Source organism: Carcharhinus amblyrhynchos, chromosome 1 (assembly GCF_965287045.1).
Source record: "Carcharhinus amblyrhynchos chromosome 1, sCarAmb.v2.hapA, whole genome shotgun sequence".
NCBI lineage: Eukaryota > Metazoa > Chordata > Chondrichthyes > Carcharhiniformes > Carcharhinidae > Carcharhinus > Carcharhinus amblyrhynchos.
The window spans coordinates 101,539,072-101,560,069 of record NC_137324.1 but is presented as its reverse complement, the minus strand read 5'-3'; the positions used below and the strand labels follow the sequence as shown (position 1 = coordinate 101,560,069).

General features: G+C 41.9%; 1 protein-coding gene across 1 annotated transcript in view; it reads left to right on the top strand.

Moving 5' to 3' along the window:
• The window catches only part of ncapg (non-SMC condensin I complex, subunit G), a 60,820-nt gene extending 40,145 nt beyond the window's left edge, over positions 1 to 20,675 (top strand). The window contains exons 18-22 of the mRNA XM_080189706.1: positions 5,163 to 5,330; positions 6,291 to 6,417; positions 15,515 to 15,619; positions 15,867 to 15,939; positions 19,299 to 20,675. Coding sequence (XP_080045832.1) covers positions 5,163 to 5,330; positions 6,291 to 6,417; positions 15,515 to 15,619; positions 15,867 to 15,939; positions 19,299 to 19,422 — 597 coding nt within the window. The 3' untranslated portion in view covers positions 19,423 to 20,675. The remainder of the gene's footprint in view (positions 1 to 5,162; positions 5,331 to 6,290; positions 6,418 to 15,514; positions 15,620 to 15,866; positions 15,940 to 19,298) is intronic.
• The last annotated feature ends 323 nt before the right edge of the window (positions 20,676 to 20,998 follow it).

Here is a 20,998-nt window from a genome sequence, read left to right as displayed (position 1 = left end):
GAGCTTGCTGTCAGGGTTTGATTTTGTACCTTTGGTCATGAGCTGTAATTCAATCATGTTTCCAAATCTTCATTTGGTCCTCACTTCCTTTCTATTTTGTTTGGTTTTTATGATTGCATACTTTAGAATGTAACATTCGTTTATTTTTATTGGGAATTCTGTTCCTCCTTTCAATTGTTGCTGGATTAACCATTGTAATTTTTGACATGTTTCCAACCAGAGTTTGAGAGGCTTACGTGGTGTCCTTTTAAAGGATGCATTCATTGCATCCTGTATGTCTTCTGTTTCCTACGTTGTTTCAAGGTTTGATAAGTGTTTGCAGCAATGTGCCTCTTTAAATAAAATTAAATAATTGGATGTTGGATCCTAAGTCAAAGTGACAGAGGATTATAATTCTGTTTTACAGTGTGGCATCTGTAAACTCCTTGACAAAGAACAAGCTATAATTTGGTTTGATCTGTTTGACTTGCTTCAATATGTGAAGGTGTAGAAGTAATTATATTTAGCAAATAGTGCATTTTACTTCAAGGATTGAGGAAATGCATGCTGCTGTCAAATTACTTTACTTTTGTATTTTTCCATTAAAATCTTGGTTGCTTTTCATGAACACTTCTGGACATTAATTGGCAGCAGGATTATTGCCGTAGAATTAGGGAACAACATGGGTAACAGCAAATTATAAAAATAGTTCCAAGATAATGCTGGACATGGTAAAAAGTGAGCCTGATACTTGAGGACATCCTGAAGGAGAGCCCCACCACTTTTTGTGGGGAAGTGGTCGCATTTAGCAAACATATTGATCCTCTTCTTGATCCTTTATCTTGTTAGCAATATTTTTCTAATTTCTTTGCAGGATGTGGGCATTGCTGGCCAAGGCAGCGTTTGATACCTATTACTAGTTGCCTTTGAAAAGGTGGTGGTGCGCTGCTGCCTTGAACTGCTGCAGTCCAAGGTGTAGGTACGCCCACGTGCTGTTAATGGTAGGCCTGAACATGGCAGCCATCTGCTTTCGCTTTGTGCATGTGTAATGAAGAGCACCAAAAAATCTTGAAGATAGAGGACTGGATCTTGGATATTGGCAAAAGTATAGAGCTTTTAGTGGAAGCTGAAGTTGTTGACTTCAGTCTTTCCAATTGCATAACTAGGGCTGCAGGTAGGACTTTAAAAACTAAATGGGGGCGGGGGGAGTTCAGTTGTAAGGAGAAGGAGCCGAGGACTCGAGAGGTTAGTAAAGTTTCCGGACCACATAACGGAACAGAGTATAAAAGGTGGCAGGAATCTAACCTCGGGCTAAGCGAAAATGATGTCAAGTATAAGAGAGATGGTCAATGCAGGACTGAGCGTTTTGTACCTAAAATGCACGCAGTATATGGAACAAGTTAAACTAGCTTGTTGCGCACGTTGAAATTGGCGTACGATGTTGCGGGCATCAGAGAGATATGGCTGCAAGGGACTCAGGGCTGAGATCTAAATATCGAAGGATGTGTGGCCAATCGAAAGGACAGGCAGATGGGCAAAGGAGGCGGGTTGCATTGTTAGTAATGAATGAAGTTAAATCGATAACAAGAAGCGATACAGAATCAAAAGGCACAGCATTTCTATGGGTAGAGTTGAGGAATCGCAAAGGTAAAAAGACCCTGATGGGAGTTACGCCCAGGCCCTCTAGCAGTAGTCAGAATGTGGGGCAGAAAATAAATTAGGAGATAGAAAAGGTGTATAAAAAAGGCAATATTACAATAATCATGGGGGACTTCAATATGCAGTTGGACTGGGAAAATCAGGTAGGTGGCGAATCCCAAGAAAAGAATTTGTGTAATGAATAAGAGATGGTTTTTTGGAGCAGATTGTGACAGAGCCTGTGAGGGAACAGGCAGTTCTGGATTTGGTGATGTGTATTGAGGCAGAGTTGATTAGGGAACTTAAGGTGAAGGAACTCTTAAGGACCAGTGACCATAATATGATAGAATTTACCTTTCAGTTTGAGAGGGAGCTGCTGGATTCAGATGTAATGGTATTATAATTAAAAAAAGGTAACAAAGACATGAGGGAGGAATTGGCCAGAGTTGATTGGAAAGGGAGCCTAGCAGGGAAGACAGTCGAACAGCAATGGCAGAAGTTTTTGGGGGTTATTCAGGAGGTACAACAGAAATTTATCCCAAGGAGGAGGAAACATGCTGAGGGGAGGATGTGGCATTCATGACTGACAAGGGAAGTTAAGGACAGCATAAAAGAAAAAGCATACAAAGTGGCGAGGATTAGTGGGAAGCCGGAGGATTGGGAAGTCTTTTAAAAGCAAGCAGAGGGGAGAAGATGAAATGAGGGTAAGCTAGCTAGTAATATAAAAGAAGATGGGAAGAGTTTTTTTTCAATCTGGCAAAAATAGACACTGGACCACTGGAATATGAGGCTAGAGAAATAATAGGAAACAAAGAAATGGCAGGAGAATTGAATAGTTACTTAGCATCAGTCTTTACAGTGGAAGACACCAATGGGATGCCAGAGCTCCAGGAGAATTGGGGGGGGGCATCACTAAGAAGAAGGTTCTGAGGAAACTGAAAGGTCTGAAGTTGGATAAATCATCTGGACTGGACAGACTACACCCCAGGGTTCTAAAAGATAGCTGAAGAAATTGTGGAGGCATTGGTGGTGATCTTTCAGGAATCACTGGAGACAGGGAGGGTCCCAGAGAACTAGAAAGTAGTTAATGTAGCACAGCTGTTTAACAGAGAGGGAGGCAGCAAATAGGAAATTTATAGCCTGGTTGGCCTGACTTTAGTCACTGTCAAGATTTTAGAGTTCATTATTAAAGATGAGATTGCGGAGTACTTGGAAGTACATGATAAAAATAGGACCAAGCCATCATGTCTGACAAATCTGTTAGAGTTCTTTGAGGAGGTAACAAGGAAGTTAGATAAATCAGGTCCCTGGTTCTCCATTATGTAAATTTCCAGAAGGCCTTTGACAAGGTGCTGCATAGGAGACAGTTAACTAAGTTAAGAATCCATGGTGTTAAGAGTAAATCGTGGCATGAATAGAGGATTGGCTGACTGGTGGAGAATGGGACCATAACGGTTTTTTTTCAGGATGGCAGCCAGTGACTAGTGGTGTGCCTCAGGGGTCAGTACTGGGACCACAACTTTTCACAATATGCATTAACGATTTGGAAGAAGAAACTGAAGGCACTGTTACTAAGTTTGCAGATGATACAAAGATATATAGAAGGACGGGTAGTATTGAGGAAGAAGGAGGGCTGCAGAAGGACTTGGACAGGTGAGGACAGTGGGCAAAGAAGTGGTAAATGGAATACAGTGTGGAAAAGTGTGAGGTTAAGCACTTTGGAAAGAGGAATGGAGGCATAGACCATTTTCTAAATGAAGAAATGCTTAGGAAATCAGAAGCACAAAGCGACTTGAGAATCTTGAACAAGGACTCCCAAGGTTAACGCGTAAGTTCAGTTGGTAGGTAGGAAGGCAAATGGAGTGCTCACATTCATGTCGAGAGGGCTAGAACGCAAGTGCTGGGATGTACTTCCAAGGCTGTATAAGGCTCTCATCAGATCCCATTTGGAGTGTTGTGAGCAGTTTTGGGCCCCATATCTAAGGAAGAATATATTGGCCTTGGAAAGGGTCCAGAGGAGATTCACAAGAATGATCGATCTCTGGAATGAAGAGCTTGATGTATGAGGAATGGCTGAGGACTCTGGCTGTGTACTCGGTGGAGTTTAGAAGGATGAGGGGGGGCATCTTATTGAAACTTATAGGATACTGCAAGGCCCGAATAGAGTGGATGTGGAGAGGACTAGGAAAAACTAGAACCAGAGGGCACAACCTCAGACTAAAGGGATGATCTTTTAAAACAGAGATGAGGGGGAATTTTTTCAGCCAGAGAGTGGTGAATCGATGGATCTCTTTGCCAGAGAAGGCTGTGGGAGCCAGGTTATTGAGTATCTTTAAGACAGAGATAGATAGGTTCTTGATTAGTAAGGGCATCAGAGATTATGGGGAAAAGGTAGGAGAATGGGGATGAGAAAAGTATCAGCCATGATTGAATGGCAGAGCAGACTCAATGGGCCGAGTGGCCTAATTCTGTTCCTATGTCTTATGGTCTAATGTTTATCTGGAGAACAAGCAGTCTGAAAACAAAGGGTGGGTGGAGAATCATGAGTGTGTGTGTGTGTGTGTGTAGGGAAACTGACATCAGAAGCTGAATTCTCTATTGCCGGAAGTGTCTGGACCTAGTGTGGGCTTGATTTTAAAAATCACAAATCTCGAGATCCCAATGATTCAAGATCTGGGAAAATCTGGAATTTACAAAGCGCTGGCATGTGTGGGAAGAACAGGAAACCTGCTCACCTCCAATTAACAGCCCATTAAGTTACTTTGAGTTTATTAATGGGTTGGGAGATGGAAATTTAAATGGTGATTTGGTGCGTGTCAGTGTACAGCTATCAGGTTTGATAGAGGGTGAAGGAAAAGTTTTTAATGTTAAAAGTTATTGGGTCCTGAGTAATTTGTGCTGCAATGAACCCATTACCTCAGTTTGGCCCATTTACCCACAGTCTGATATATTTAGCTTGTCTTCCCTCTGAGCAGCTGCCTGCTTTCTTCAGCAAGACATTGGCAGGCTATTGCCTGTCTTTGCTATGGCATCAAACAGGCAATTTTTGCGTCCTTAAGGTGGTACCCCTAATTGAACAGCGTGTAGTTGATGAATAATTAGGTGTCAAGGATAAATTTTTGGGGGACTCTGAAGGTAATGCTGAGAGCTTGGGGTCATTGCTGACCATAATTTGATGAAAATGGAACTAACCACTGCGCTGGACAAAGGAAAGAAGTTAGTTAGTGGTCAACACTGTCAAAGGCTGCAGATGGGCAGCGATAATGCCAATGTTGTTACACTGGTACATAATAGCTTTATGGATGATTCTATGGAAGTCAAGACCTTGTGCACATGGATATGTGGAAATGGACAGGAAAGGCTGACTCAATGTTTGGAGGGTGGAGAGAGTGCCAGTGTGGAATAATCATACTGTAGGGATGGGCAATAAATGCTGGCCTTGACAACAATGCTCATACCTCATAAATGAATTAAAAATAAATGGAAGACATGTACACTCTTCTGTACCTTGCATTTCTATCCAAAATGTTGTTTTATTTGCATAGGTGTTTACAGTGCATGACAACCTGGCTGTGAAGATCTGCAATGAAATATTGAAGGATCCAGATTCACCAGACATCCGTATTTTGGTCAAAACTCTGGGATTGCTTGAACTCTCGACAGGAATGTCACCGTGCACAGAGCAGTTGTGTGTTCTCCTAAATGACGTTAAGGTTATACTTATGACCTTTTCCATGATTATAATCGGGAGGTTTCTCTATCAGATTTGGTACTATCAGATTTTGTTTTGCTGTTTGTTGTAATGTGGTTCTGAATGAGTGAAGTATGGAAAGGTAAAGTTGCTAATTTCTGTGTTTTGGTGTAAGAAATAGCTCAAGAGTTCATCGGAAGAAAATAACTGATACTGCCATCCATTCTTAGTCATGTTAATCATGACCCTAGTAAGAGCAAAAAGGAATTTCCTGTCTGATTGAAAAAAAATCATTTAAGAATGTTGCCCATACTTCGTGTTTGGTGAGCTTCTTTAGTCCCTTGATTTTCATCAACTCACCATGATCAGTACCTCGTTCCTTTGCCTCTTTTGCAAAGCACAGTATTTGCTTGTTATATTCTTATAAATTAATGTGATAAGTTTTCTAAGGTTGCTTTGATATCTGCTACTTGGAAATATCTGCTCTGGGAAGATATTTTTATATTAAAAAGAATAAATTGGCTTTTTCCTATGGTACACTATTGCCACCCAGGTATTTCTTGGGTAAGTGAAATATTTTTCTTGCAAGTATACCCTCTTCCCACTCCCCACTTCCAACAATGATCCAATTTAAAACATTAATGATGCAGTTTTAATCTGCAATTGCTAGGTGGCAGTATCTTTGCTAATTTCCAAAGTACTTTAGAAATATTTAATAGCATTATCTAGCCTATCACACAATATTTAAATTATAACATTTATTTTCTAAACATTAGCACGTATGTTTCAATAAATAAAACTTATTCAAGCAGCAGGTATGTAATGTCCTTGGATAAATGGACTGTGTATTTTTGATATGCTTGAATTGGAACTTTAGTCAAAGATCCTAATTATAAACAATGTAAGGATGGTAATTGCTTTATTGAGATTCTGAATTTAGATGTTAATATGCGAATGCTGATTGAACTGATCTCCTTTCCAGGAATTGAAAAACAAAGTAAATCAGCGAGTCATTGAGAAAATTATGAATCACTTAAATGGAGGATCAGGAGAAAATGAGAAGAGTAGATATGACACCACAATAGAGGGAACAACTGAAAATGACAAAGGTATGGACTACTTCACAAAATTTCTTAATTGCACATTAATGATATCACTTCCAATCTCCATTTTTCCTTCCTCTGCAACTCGGTTATGATTTGATTTGATTTATTATTGTCACATGTATTAGCATACATTGAAAAGTATTGTTTGTTGCGTGCTATACAGACAAAGCATACCATTCATAGAGAAGGAAAGGAGACAGTGCAGAATGTAGTGGTACAGTCATTGCCAGGGTGTAGAGAAAGATCAACTTAATATGAAGTAAGTCCATTCAAAAGTTGATGGCAGCAGGGAAGAGGCTGTTCTTGAGTCAGCTGGTATGTGACCTCAGACTTTTGTACCTTTTTCAGTTATGACAATGCAATGAATGTCTTAAGATGCATTAAATACATTAAGGCAACAAAATTTTTAAGCTTCTGCACTGCTTGGGCTGACTGTTTTCCACTTGCACAGACTAATCTCTGGGTTCTCTGTGAAGTGATTAGCTATGCTAAGTGGATTCCCGAGGCAAGGGTAAACATCTTTTTTTTTCATTGAAAAAAGATGTCTGCACTGCAGAGCCATCTTTTGTATAATCAATGGCATGAGTATTGTGGTGTATTGGAAACCAGAATTTACAAATCTAATAGGTTTGCTCCAAATGAAGGATTAAGCATTATTAGATTGGTATGTTCATCTGAATAAGTGCATTTATTAAAAGCCCTGATGAATTTGTTGAAGGATTGGAACTAAGTGTCCAATCGAGAACTTCTTTCCAAATTATAAAGTTCAGCGATTTAGAAGACTTCATGTAAACTTATACAACAAAAAATATTTTTATAATTTTGCTTGGACAGTTGAGGCACTATATTACAGTTGAAAGCTGAATAAAAATGTTTGGTTTGTTGGCTGTAGTGATTGATGGCTGCCTATGACCAGATGAAAGCTGAAAGCTGCATTAAGGCAGTGATGAACGTGAACAGCACATGTGGAAAAGCACTTACCTGACTCTTCCTTGTATTGCTTGCATTCCGACTTGGTTGTGAAGCAGTTGATAATTGTCTGAAGCCATACACATCATGCTATCATACTATGGTTTTCAGTGCTAAGATTCCCTTGGAAATAGCATAAAATGTATAGGCAACAGAAAGGATGTTGACGTAATAAAAGTGTACTTTATGTTGCCCTTTTAATGTAGAAATACAATGAGGTATGAGAACATAGGTGCCAAGTTGAGGGTAACACACATATGTATATACATTTTCGATTTGCATTCAGTCAGGTCTTGTGAGATTGTTACTGGTGATACTGTAACCCAGTGCTACCTGCCCTATTTTTTGAGTTGTATTAGCATCTAAACTGGCACCATTGTGGAAGGCAATGGCAAACTACCACTGAAACATCCAGTACAAATAAACAACAATTACAAGAGTTCCTGTCATAAGTATTAATCTGCTCGGTGAGGGAGTGAGGCCTCCCAGGTTATTATCCAGTGAAATCCTCATAGACAAGCTTGTCAGTATTAAAAGAATGTAAATGCAGAGTAGGCAAACAACAAACACGAAAAGAAAGCTAGAGAACCTAAAGCAAGCAATGGAAAAGGATAAAGTAAACATCTCAGGGTTGTGACCTACAGTGATTTCACGAGTGATGAAATGAGAATGATGTACTCCAGAGGAGATGAATGTGAGCAAAGTAGCAATAGTGCTGAGAAAGGAAGCAGTTAACTTTGAGCGAATAAAACTAAAGGAGCAACCAATGGGCAATAAAATAAAAACAAAGTGCCAGGAAAACCCCCACAGGGCTGGCAGCATCTGTGGAGAAACAAAATCTGATTTTGTTCTGAGTTTGTCCAGCATTTTCTGTTTTTTAAACCAGTTGATGTGTATATCCATGTGCAAACATCCAGATGCAAAGGTTGATGAAATGCACAATAGAACTAAAAAAACTAATCAGAGCGGGAAGAGCTATGTGATTGTTATGGGAGATTGGAACAATATTGCTGGAGAAGGGTAGGATCATATGGACTTGGATATGAGTGAGGCCAATAACCAGTAATATTTTACAGAAGAACAGGACTTAAAACAAATGCCTGGTTTAGGCATCATTAAAGGATGATATAAATGGAAAATGATTTCAAGTGGACTGTATACTGATGAGACAAAGATATAGGAATAGTATTAAGAATTCTGAAAAACTGGGAGCTGGGGTGGACTCTGATCATAATACTGTGAAAATGAAAACTGTATTCCAATTGAAGAAGATCCAAGATGAAATATGCAGAAAATGCTAGAACCTAGAGAGGCTGAATCAAGTAACCGAAGAATTTAAATGAAGTAACCAAAGCACTAGCTAAAGATAAAGATACCAACACCAATGAGCTATGGAAATCTGTCGAGGAAGAAGGGGGAAATAGTAAGATTTTTGAGAAAAATTGATAAAGGAACCACGAGTTATGACTGCAATGTTGCAAATTCATAAGAAATCTGTACATGGGGCAAACAGCAAGAGTAACCAACTAGGAGCCAGAACCATGTGAAATTGGAAAAGGAATTCGACAAAAGTGTTGTTTATCACCAGTTCTCTTCAATGTCTGCAGAAATAACAGTCAAAGAAGCATTTGAAGTCAGAATCTGACTTTAAGGTGGGGATGATGTGGATGTGCCGGCGTTGGACTGGGGTAAACACAGTAAAAAGTCTGACAACACCAGGTTGGACTAAAACCTGGTGTTGTCAGACTTTTTACTTTATTAAGGTGGGGAACAGGGATAACGTATGATAACATAAATTAGATTTGCACATGATAAAGCTCATGTAATCCTCCTGTACTTGCTACAAGAACCATTAGATAGACTAGTAACAGTAAGCATGAACTTTGGAATGGAAGGGAACAAGGGAGCATGATGGCAGTGGTTAGCACTGCTGCATCACATGCTAGGGACCTGGGTTCAATTCTGGCCTCGAGTCACTGTCAGTGTGGATTTTGCACGTTCTTCCCGTATCTGCATTGGTTTCCTTCGGGTGCTCTGCTTTCCACCCACAGTCCAAAGATGTGCGGGATTGGTTGATCGGCCATGCTAAGTTAACCTTAGTATCAGGGGATTTGCAGGGTAAATATATAGGGTTATGAAATAGGGCCGGGGGGGAGCGGGGGTGGATAGTGGTCGGTGCAGACTCAAAGGGCTGAATGGCCGCCTTCTGCATTATTCTATGACCAGCAAAACCAAATTGATGCGTATCTCAATCAGCAAGAAATATTCATAAATTCAGATGAGAACTAGAACAGGTGCAAAAAAATCAAGTATTTGGGAAACGCATTATAAGAACATAAGAACATAAGAAATAGGAGCAGGAGTAGGCCATCTAGCCCTTCGAGCCTGCCCCGCCATTCAATAAGATCATGGCTGATCTGTTGTGGCTCAGTTCCACTTTCCCGCCCTCTCCCCATAACCCTTAATCCCCTCTCTTATCAAGAACCCATCAACCCGCTTCTTAAAAATATTTAGCGAGGTAGCCTCCACCACTTCAACGGGCAGAGAATTCCAGAGATTCACCACCCTTTGAGTGAAGAAGTTCCTCCTCAACTCCGTTCTAAACCGCCTCCCCTTTATCTTGAGGCTGTGCCCCCTAGTCCTACTGTCTTTTTTGAGCGGGAAGAGTCTCTCCACCTCTATCCTATCCATCCCATTCATCATCTTATACGTCTCAATGAGATCTCCCCTCATTCTTCTAAACTCTAACGAGTACAAGCCTAGTTTATTCAGCCTCTCCTCATAGCTCAATCCCCTCAACTCCGGTATCAGCCTAGTAAACCTCCTCTGCACTCCCTCCAGGGCCAAAATATCCTTGCGCAGGTGCGGCGCCCAAAACTGCACACAGTACTCCAGCTGCGGCCTCACCAATGCCCTATACAGCTGCAGCAAGACCTCCCTACTTTTATATTCAATCCCCCTCGCTATGAAGGCCAGCATCCCATTCGCCTTCCTGACCACCTGCTGCACCTGCAAGCTGGGTTTTTGCGACTCATGCACAAGGACCCCGAGGTCCCTCTGCACCGTCGCCTGCTGCAGTTTTTCGCCACGTAAGTAATAGTCCTTCCTACCATTCTTCCTACCAAAGTGGACCACCTCACACTTGCCAACATTAATTTCCATTTGCCATTTCCTGGCCCATTCGCCCAGCCTATCTAGATCCTTCTGCAGACTCTCCACACCCTCCGCACAATTTGCCTTTCCCCCAATCTTGGTGTCATCAGCAAATTTCGACACCCTGCACTCGGTTCCCTCCTCCAGATCATCTATATAAATGGTAAATAGCTGAGGCCCCAGCACCGACCCCTGGGGCACCCCACTAGTCACCAACCGCCAATCCGAATAGCACCCATTGACCCCCACTCTCTGCCTCCTATTTGACAACCAATCCTCTATCCACGCTAACACCCTACCCCCAACTCCATGTCCCCTGACCTTCTGCAATAACCTCTTGTGAGGTACCTTGTCAAACGCCTTCTGAAAATCCAGAAAGACCACATCCACCGGCTCTCCTCTATCCACTGCCCTAGACACATCCTCATAGAACTCCAGTAAATTTGTCAGACACGACTTCCCTTTAATGAAACCGTGTTGCGTTCGCCCTATCAAGCAATTCCCTTCAAGATGCCTCGCAATTTCCTCCTTAATGACGGATTCTAACATTTTACCTACCACAGACGTTAAACCAACCGGCCTATAATTCCCCGCCTTTTGCCTGGCACCCTTCTTAAACAACGGCGTAACATTAGCCGTTTTCCAATCTTCCGGCACTTCCCCGGAATCCAGCGACGTCTGGAAAATAACCACCAAGGCATCCACTATCACCTCTGCCATTTCTTTCAGAACCCTCGGATGCATTCCATCCGGTCCTGGGGACTTGTCCACAATCAGCCCCTCCAGTCTGTCGAGCACCACCTCTCTAGTAACAGTAATGTCATTAAGACCCTCCATTCCTACCACCTTTCCATCGCTAACACCCGGCAAATTATTCACGTCCTCCTCCGTGAAGACAGAAACAAAAAAGTTATTCAAGACCTTAGCCATATCCCCATTCCCTACCACTAGCTCCCCTTTCTCATCCTCTAAAGGACCAACGTTCACCCTAGCCAGCCTCTTCCTTTTTATATATTTATAAAAACTCTTGCTATCCTTTTTTATATTAAGTGCTAGCCCAGCCTCATAGCTTCTCCTACCCTCCTTTATCAACTTCTTTGTCAATCTTTGTTGACATTTAAACCTTTCCCAATCCTCTTCTCGCCCACTGCTCTTAGCTACTCTAAATTCCTCCGCTTTTAATTTAACACTTTCCTTCACCTCCTTCGTTATCCACGGCTTATTACCTCTCTTCCTACTGTCCTTTTTAACCATCGGAATAAATTTCTGCTGAGCACCAAGAAAGATCTCCTTAAAGATCCTCCACTGCTCCTCAGCAGACCTACCTTCCAACGCACTCCCCCAGTCCACATTTGCCAATTCTTCTCTCATCCTACCATACTCCCCTCTATTCAAACAAAGGACGCGTGTCCGGGAACCCACTTTCTCCTCCTCCATCTGCACCAGAAACTCCACCATACAATGATCACTCTCTCCAAGAGGATCCTTCACCGCAAGGTCCCAAATTCTACCCGCCTCATTACATAGCACCAGATCCAAGATAGCTCGCTCCCTCGTCGGCTCCAACACACACTGTTCAAGGAAATTATCCCGGCAGCATTCCAAGAACTCCTCCTCGAGCCCACCTCGTCCAACATGGGTCGACCAATCAATATGCAGATTGAAATCTCCCATAACTACTGCCGTCCCATTCCTGCACGCCGCACTTATTTGCGTGTTAACAGCCCGCCCCACCTCCAGATCATAATTCGGGGGCCTATAGACGACACCCACCAGCGTCTTCCTCCCTTTGCTGTTCCTAATCTCCACCCACAACGATTCCACGTTCTGCTCTTTGGCTCCGATATCATCCCTTGCTACCACCTTGACACTATCCTTAATCAGCAGAGCTACGCCACCCCCTCTTTCCTCCTGCCTATCCTTCCTAAACACTTGATAGCCCTGTACATTCATCTCCCAGTCCCTGTCACCTTGCAGCCACGTCTCTGTAATGGCCACCAGATCGTATCCATTTGTGTCGATCTGCGTCACCAGCTCATCCACTTTATTCCGAATGCTTCGTGCATTCAGATAAAGCGCTTTCATCCCAGCCTTCACCTGGACCCTATTTGCCGTAACGCCACCAATTGGGACATCCTTGGCCTCTTCCCTTACCTGTACCCTATCCTTAACTTTAGACCTCGTAGCGTCACCTACCCTCGCACCCTCCCCCCCCCTAATTAGTTTAAAGCCCTGTCTACAGTCCTCTTTACTCGATTCGCCAACACTCTGGTCCCAGCACGATTCAGACCAACCCCATCCCGCCCGAACAAGTCCCACCTACCCCAATACTGGTGCCAATGCCCCATAAATTCGAACCCATTCCTCCCACACCAATCCCTGAGCCACCCATTCACTTCCTTTATCCTGTCAACCCTACGCCCGTCTGCACTCAGTTCAGGCAGTAGCCCAGAGACGACCACCTTGTCGGTTCTACTTTTTAATTCCATTCCCAGCTTCTCATACTCCCTCCCCAGATCCTCAGTCCGCACTTTGCCTACGTCGCCGGCACCCACATGTACTACAACGACCGGGTTCTCACCCTCCCACTCCAGATTCCTCTGCAGCCCAGCTGCGACATCCTGTACCCGAGCACCAGGCAGACAACACACCCTTCTGTGCACTTTGTCATTGTGACAAAGGACAGTGTCAATACCCTTCACCCCACTATCCCCAATCACTACTACGTTCCTTTTCCATTTCTCTTTGCCTATGTCCTGCTGCATCACTGTACCGTGTGCAGTTTGCTCACCAACCTCACCTGCCTCGTCCTCTTCCAGACTGGAAGCAAGAACCTCAAACCTGTTATGCAGATTAAGAGGCTGAGGCCTCCGCTCCTCACCCCCCTTCCTCCTCCCAGCAGCCCCCTTTTGTCCCTGACCCTTAGATTTAGCCAGTCTAGGGGCACCCTCTCTCCCCCTGATGAGCCTCAGTGTCTGTAGCTCAGAGGCCAGCTCATCCACCTTGAGCTGGAGCTCCTCCAGCAACCTGCACTTACTGCAGACATGGTCACTGGGGAGGACCCTGGGGTCCACCAGTTCCCACATCATACAGAAACCACACATCACATGCCCCTCCATTATTCACTGTAATTTTTTATGGGGAAAAAATTTTTTTCCTTGTTTCTTGCTGTAGTAGTTTTGAAAAAATTTTTTTTCCTTGTTTTTTTTTCAAACAAACTCACCTGGCCTTTTTTCCTTCCAGCCCTTTTTGATATTAAGCCCTATTAACTCACTCTGCTTCCCACTCACTCCGCTGCCCGCTGTCTACACCAGGCCTCCTTTTAAACCTGGCGCTGATTTAAAGCAGGCTGGTCCACAAATGCCTTTTCACCACACCCTCAGAATTCTTAAAGCAGTAAATACAATAAATAAATGCTTTAAACAGTTCTACAAAGAGTAAAGTGCTTTAAACTTATTTTAAACAGGTTTTTAACAGGTAAAATCTTAGCTCTCTCTCTCTCTGCTCCAGCAAACAATGGAAGGCTTCACCGTCTGCAGATTGAAAGTGCAGTAAAAAGAAGAGCAAAGATAATAAAGGGAAAGTCTGTGAGAAAGGATAGTTGCTGACTGATAAGCTGGATAAACAATTCAAGAAGCAACTTTTAAGATGAGTTGCTAAATATCTTTAAAATATGGGCGATATGGGTGGCACAGTGAATGAACCTATCCAGTTAAGCTGATCTTTTCACCCTATCTGTGACTGCATCCTATCCTTTCCTTCTCCCTCATGTACTCTGAACGATATGTTTTGTCTGTATAGCGTGCAAGAAACAATACTTTTTACTATCCCAATATATGTGACAGTAATGAATCAAATTTCCAATCACTTTTTACATTTATTAGTGTCACAAGTAGGCTTACGTTAACACTGCAATGAAATTATTGCGAAAATTTCCTCGTTGCCTTACAGTGCCGGGGACCCAGATTCAATTCTGGCCTTGGGTGACTGTCAGAGTGGAGTCTGCACGTTCTTCCCGTGTCTATGTTGGTTTCCTTTGGATGCCCCGGTTTCTTGTCACAGTCCAAAAGATGTGCTGGTTAGGTGGATTGGCCATGTTAAATTCTCCCTCGGTGTACCTGAACAAGTGCCAGAGTGTGGTTTTTCACAGTAACTTCATTGCAGTGTTAATGTAAACCTACTTGTGACACTCATTAAATAGATTTAAAATAATATGAGGTACATGGAAATTTATTATTGGCACATGTATTGGGAAACTGAAAAGTATTGTTCCTTGCACACTATACAGACAAAGCATACCATTCATAGAGTACATAAGGGGAGAAGGAAAGGATAGGATGCAGAATATGGTGTTGCAGTTGCAGATAGGTCCATTCAAACGTCTGATGGCAGCAAGCAAGAAGCTGCTCTTTAGTAGGTTACTATTTATTCTCAAACTTTTGTACCTTTTTCCTGACAGAAGAAGGTAGTAAAGAGAATGTCTGTCTGGGCTGCATGGGGCCTTGATAATGCTGGCTGCTTTTCCAAGGTTAGCAGGAAGTGTTAACTGGGTCAGTGGATGGGAGGCTGGTTTGCATGATGGACTGAGCTACATTCACAATTCTTTGTAGCTTCTTGCTGTCTTGGGCAGTTTTTAACTAGGCGGACCCAAATAAAATTGACTCTTGTGTTGCTTGTGAAAGTGCTATTTTAATTGTCTAAAAGACTTGATATTTTGATCATTTATAAGCATTATTGTTTGTCAAGAAAAATCTGTGTAAGTTGAGAATTAGTAAGCATTAATGTGTCTTCTGCAAACTTGGGAAACCACCAAATTTGATATCTTGCAACGGTTCACATCTAGTTAATAATTACAATTGAAAAATACGTACAAGGTCACTGACTAGCAATTCATTCTTTAAAAGAAGCATTTTTGAATGATTTACAGCACTGAAAGAAACATGGTAGCTCTGCAAATCTGTGCCTTTTTTCTTTCCAGATGAAGATGTATCTCAAATCATTGGGAATGTGGGTGTTTCAGATCAACAAAATAATGAAAAAGTAAATGCTAAAGGAAGGAAAGAGAAGAAGACCAAGAAAGAAGGTAATTTTGATTCATTCTGTAAAATGTGATGGATATTAGAAGCTGATGAGTCCCATTGTTGATTATTGAATGTACAGCATAGAAGGGGGTCATTCTGCTTTTTGAATGCAGAACTAATAATGTTTTGGATTCTTTTTGATTCTGTGTTGTTGGAATGTTGGATTGGATGTTACAAGTGGATTTTGTTTGACCAGATGTTACCTCGTAACCACCTAAAGTGATCTTGTGTATACTGTGCTCTCTTTAGAAAAAGGTTTGTCAACTGCCAAGTCTGTAACCAAAAGCAGGACTAGGAGAGCAGCGCGATCATCTGATGAAAGGCAAGTATAGTATCAATGGATTGTCAGTCATCAGACATTATTTTACCATCTACGCTATCCATAAATGCTCTAATTTGAAAATAATTAACACATTTCAGCCAGAAATGGAAATGACATTTTTTTGGTTTGATATTTCAAGCCCTCATACCACTAGCTCAAGAAATCTAGTTCTATAAGCACAAATGTGGAGTGCATATTGGAACAGGCTGTGAAAGATTGATCCAGATATACACTAGAGCACAGATCAGCATTTACATTCATGGGATATTAGAAACCTAATTCCTGTTCCTAGGTTTGACAGCTAAAGAAAAGTTGGAAGCAGAGCTACTGACCTGAAGTTGTGTTAAACATCTTGTTGAGTCAGGAAGCATATAAATTGACAGATGAGGTGAGGTTCCTTGAGCTTGTGTTGAGCTTCATTGCAACAGTGGAGACAGAGGACAGAGAAGTCAGATGGGTGGAAAATTAAAACAGTAAACAATTGGAAGCTCAGGTCACATTGAGGAGTAAATTGAGGAGTTCCAAAAAGCATTTACCCAATTTGAGTTTGATCTCCCTCGTATGGAGGAGACCATACTGTGAATGATCACAACTCGATTGAACAAAGTCAGTTGTTAGTTCACCTAGTGTTTAGAGTTCAACAGTGAGAAAGGCAGAGGTAAAAGAGCAAGTATTACATTTTCTATGCTTGCATGAAAAGGGAAATGGGTGATTGATATGTGGATGAGGGTGTTGTGAAGGGAATGGTACTTTTTGTATAGTGAAAAGGGGAAGGAAGAAGTATGGTTTCTGGCATTTCTCTGATGGTGGCTGAAATGGAGAACAATCCATTGGTTGTGCAGACTGGAAACTGAGATAAAGGAAACCCTATAATAGAGAAAGAATAGAGAATCATAGAATCCTACAGGTGTAGAAGGCGGCCATGTAAGAACATAAGAAATAGGAGCAGGAGTAGGCTACCTAGCCCTTCGAGCCTGCCCCGCCATTCAGTAAGATCATGGCTGATCTGAAGTGGATCTGTTCCACTCTCCCACTTTCTCCCCATAACCCTTAATTCCCTTGTCAATCAAAAACCTATCTACCCGTGACTTAAATATATTTAGCGAGGTAGCCTCCACTACTTCAACGGGCAGAGAATTCCAAAGGTTCACCACCCTTTCAGTGAACAAGTTCCTCCTCAACTCTGATCTAAACTGCTCCCCCCCCGCCACCCCCATATCTTAAGGCTGTGCCCTCTAGTCCTGCTATCCTTTCTAAGCGGTAAGAATCTCTACCTCTACCCTATCCATCCCCTTCATTATCTTTTTACGTCTCTATAAGATCCCCCCTCATCCTTCTAAACTCCAACGAGTACAGACCCACTCTACTTAGTCCCTCTTCATAGTCCAACCCCCTCATCTCTGGTATCAGCCTAGCGAACCTCCTCTGCACTCCCTCCAAGGCCAATATATCCCTGCGCAAGTGCGGTGACCAAAACTGCACAGTACTCCAGCTGCGGCCTCACCAGTACCCTGTACAGTTGCAGCAAGACATCCCTACTTTTATATTCTATCCCCCTCGCTATAAAGGCCAGCTTCCATTCACCTTCTTGATCACCTGCTGCACCTGCAGACTGGGTTTTTGCGACTCGCGCACAAGGCCCCCCAGGTCCCTCTGCACTGTAGCATGCTGCAGCTTTTCGCCTTTTAAATAATAATCCCTCCTACTATTATTTCTGCCAAGGTGGATAACCTCACACTTGCTAACATTATACTCCATCTGCCAGGTCCTCACCCACTCGCTTAGCCTATCCAGATCTCTCTGCAGACTTTCCACACCCTCCACGCAATTTGCTTTTCCACTCATCTTCGTGTCATCAGCAAATTTTGTCACCGTACACTCAGCCCACTCCTCCAGATCATCTATATAAATGGTAAATAGCTGAGGCCCCAGTACCAATCCCTGCGGCACTCCACTAGTCACCAACTGCCAATCAGAATAGCACCCATTGATTACCAACTTTCTGCTTCCTATTAGACAACCAATCCTCTATCCACGCTAACACCTTACCCCCAACTCCGTGCACCCTAACCTTCTGTAGCAACCTTTTATGAGGCACCTTATCAAACGCCTTTTGAAAATCTAAAAACACCACATCCACCGGTTCCCCTCTGTCTACCGCACAAGTCACATCCTCATAGAAATCCAATAAATCCGTCAAACATGACTTCCCCTTAACGAATCCATGCTGCGTCTGCTCGATCAAACCATTCTTTTCTAGGTGCCTCGCTATTTCTTCTTTGATGACGGATTCTAGCATTTTTCCAACTATAGACGTTAAACTAACCGGCCTATAATTCTCTGCCTTTTGTCTGCTACCTTTTTTAAACAGTGGCGTAACATTAGCCGTTTTCCAATCTTCCGGCACTCCCCCAGAATCCAGTGAATTTTGGTAAATAATTACTAAGGCATCCGCTATCACCTCTGCCATTTCTTTCAGAACGCTGGGATGCATTCCATCCGGTCCTGGAGACTTGTCCACCTTCAGTCCCATTGTCTGAAGAGGTCTATTGAGTCTGCCCCAACTACCATTCCACCCAGGCCCTATCCCATAATTGCATGCATTTACCATAGCTAGTCCCCCTGACAGTAAGGGGCAATTTAACATGGCCTGTCCACCTAACCTGCACATCTTTGGGCTGAGGGGAAACCGGAGCACCTGGAGGAAACCCACACAGACATGGGGAGAATTGTGCAAACTCCACACAGACAGTGCCCCAAGCCAGGATTTGAACCTAGGACCCTAGCCTAACCACTGTCACTGCCACCCTAGGAAAGGAAGAAATTTGCACTAGTCCTTTGCCTTCATGTGACTCTTCCCTTCCTTGACTGCTCTGTCTCCATTTCTGGATAGGCTATGAATTAATAACCACTAAGCCTACTTCTACTGCAATCTTGGCTACACTTCTTACCATCCCAATCTCTGTTGTATCTGTTCTGCCAATATGCCTGAATTTTTCCTTGACCAAGGAATTCACCCACTGGTTGACAGATGTCCCCATTATGTTCCATTTTGCACATTTCTGCACTACTGTTGCCCCCTCCCTCCCAAAGAGCAACTTAAATGTGTTCAGTACTAACATCGATTACATCTATCCAGTCTTGTTTTTTCAGTTTTAATCCATTAACAGTGATGCATTTGGATTTTGAAAAATTAATTGCTGGTTGTGTAATTCTTTTTGAAGGATATTTAAATCCCCTGAGTTTTGTGCATAACCTGCATTCTCAAATATGTGTAGATGTTCATGTGTTGAAGTGCAATATGTTTGCTGCCTTTTGAACTTTATTTGATAATTAATGGCATGATCTTTTGTTTGCAGTAGTCAAGACTTTGCAACTCCAGCACCTTCAGTACCAACAAGGCCTTCAAGAAGAGCAAAAACAGCAGCACTGGAGAAAACAAAAATGAATCTCTCTCGATTATTGAACAAGGGAGAAGATTAGTCCAAAAGCTAGATTTCACATACTTCCATATTGTTTCCAAGAAACCATATTTTGTAATTTCTCAATTTAGTGTCATATAAGTCATATACCTGTCCTGCAAGATTATAATATGCAGTGTTAAAATGAGATGCGACTACATTTGGAAATCTTTCTTTTTAGCTTTGTACCTTAGCATGCCAATATTTCTTGGAAGGCATGAACATCTTTCTATTATGCTAATACAGATATGTTTCCTGAAGATGCTACTTGTATACCTTGAGCAAAAAATTACAATAATGACAGCAGTAGATTCAGTAGCAATGTTGTGATTCTAGTGAAGCGTATACTTTAATTGATCTGGGAGCCAAGGATGTGTTTGTCAATCTTTAGATTGTGGATTTTGGTGCTATCTGATTCATATTTTCAATGAACACCCATTGAAACGATAAAGGTATATTATTAACTGAACTTTATTGGTAATTTATGACAACTTAATTTCTAGTTCTTACAAGTTGAGATGCTCCAGAACTAAGGAAATGTATTGTCCTTGGTGAGATCAAACTGATATTAGGTCAGTTGGGACTTGTATGGCTCCTACTTTTAAGGCTAATATTTCTCTTCCCCTGAAGTTCATAGCATTTTTCATTCAAGCCTAAAATAATGTTAGCAAAAAAATAATTTAAAATCAATTCCTTATCACATAACTAGAAAATAGTCATGACTGTAAATGACTTTATGGGTAAGTGTGATACTATCTACTAATGGCAATTTCTTCTCAGTTGTTACAAATTATCTTCCAACATTTTCTTAATTACAATTTAATGAGCTTTTATGCTCCAATCTTTTAATGCATGCACTAATACAAAATGTTTTTAAACACAACTTTGTTTGTTGGAACAGACTGACCTCACTCAAGAGGTACATGCCCTATTTATATAACCCAGTCTAAACCATAATTTTATTCAGCAATCATGTTGGGTGAAGGAGTTCGTGTGGCGATTTTGCTTTTCCCTCTTGTCAATTCAGTAGGAAGGCATGTCAAAAACTAACGCATTTTGTATTGAGTAAAAGGGTATTTTAGGGAAATAAAAATAATATTTTGTACTCTGCAACAGAATATTAAAGATGTGTAAGCAGTCCCAGATGGTTTCATTTGCCTTATCAAATCTTCGAACTTTTCACATTTCCTTGAAATCAACCTTCATGAAAACTGTCTCTTCTGACTGGAATAACATGCTGATAAATGAAGAGCAGAATACAATTATGTGTGATGAACTTGAGTATTGAAGTAAGTGTTATTTTCTCTTGTAAACATATTCAATATTAGTATTTTTATTTTATATGGACAGCTGTGATCAGAACCTGATAGAATTTCACATTCACTTTGTACATGAGAAATGTGATTAATTAGAACATGGCTGAGCTGTATCTTAACCCCATCTAGCTATCTTGCTTCAGTAACTCCTAATATTTTACCAACAAAAACTCAATTTTCAATCATCTTAGCCTTTTTAGGGGCAGGTTCCAGATGTCCATTATCACTTGAGTGCTCGCTATCGCCTCTGAATTGCCTAGCTCTAATTTTAAATTACTACCC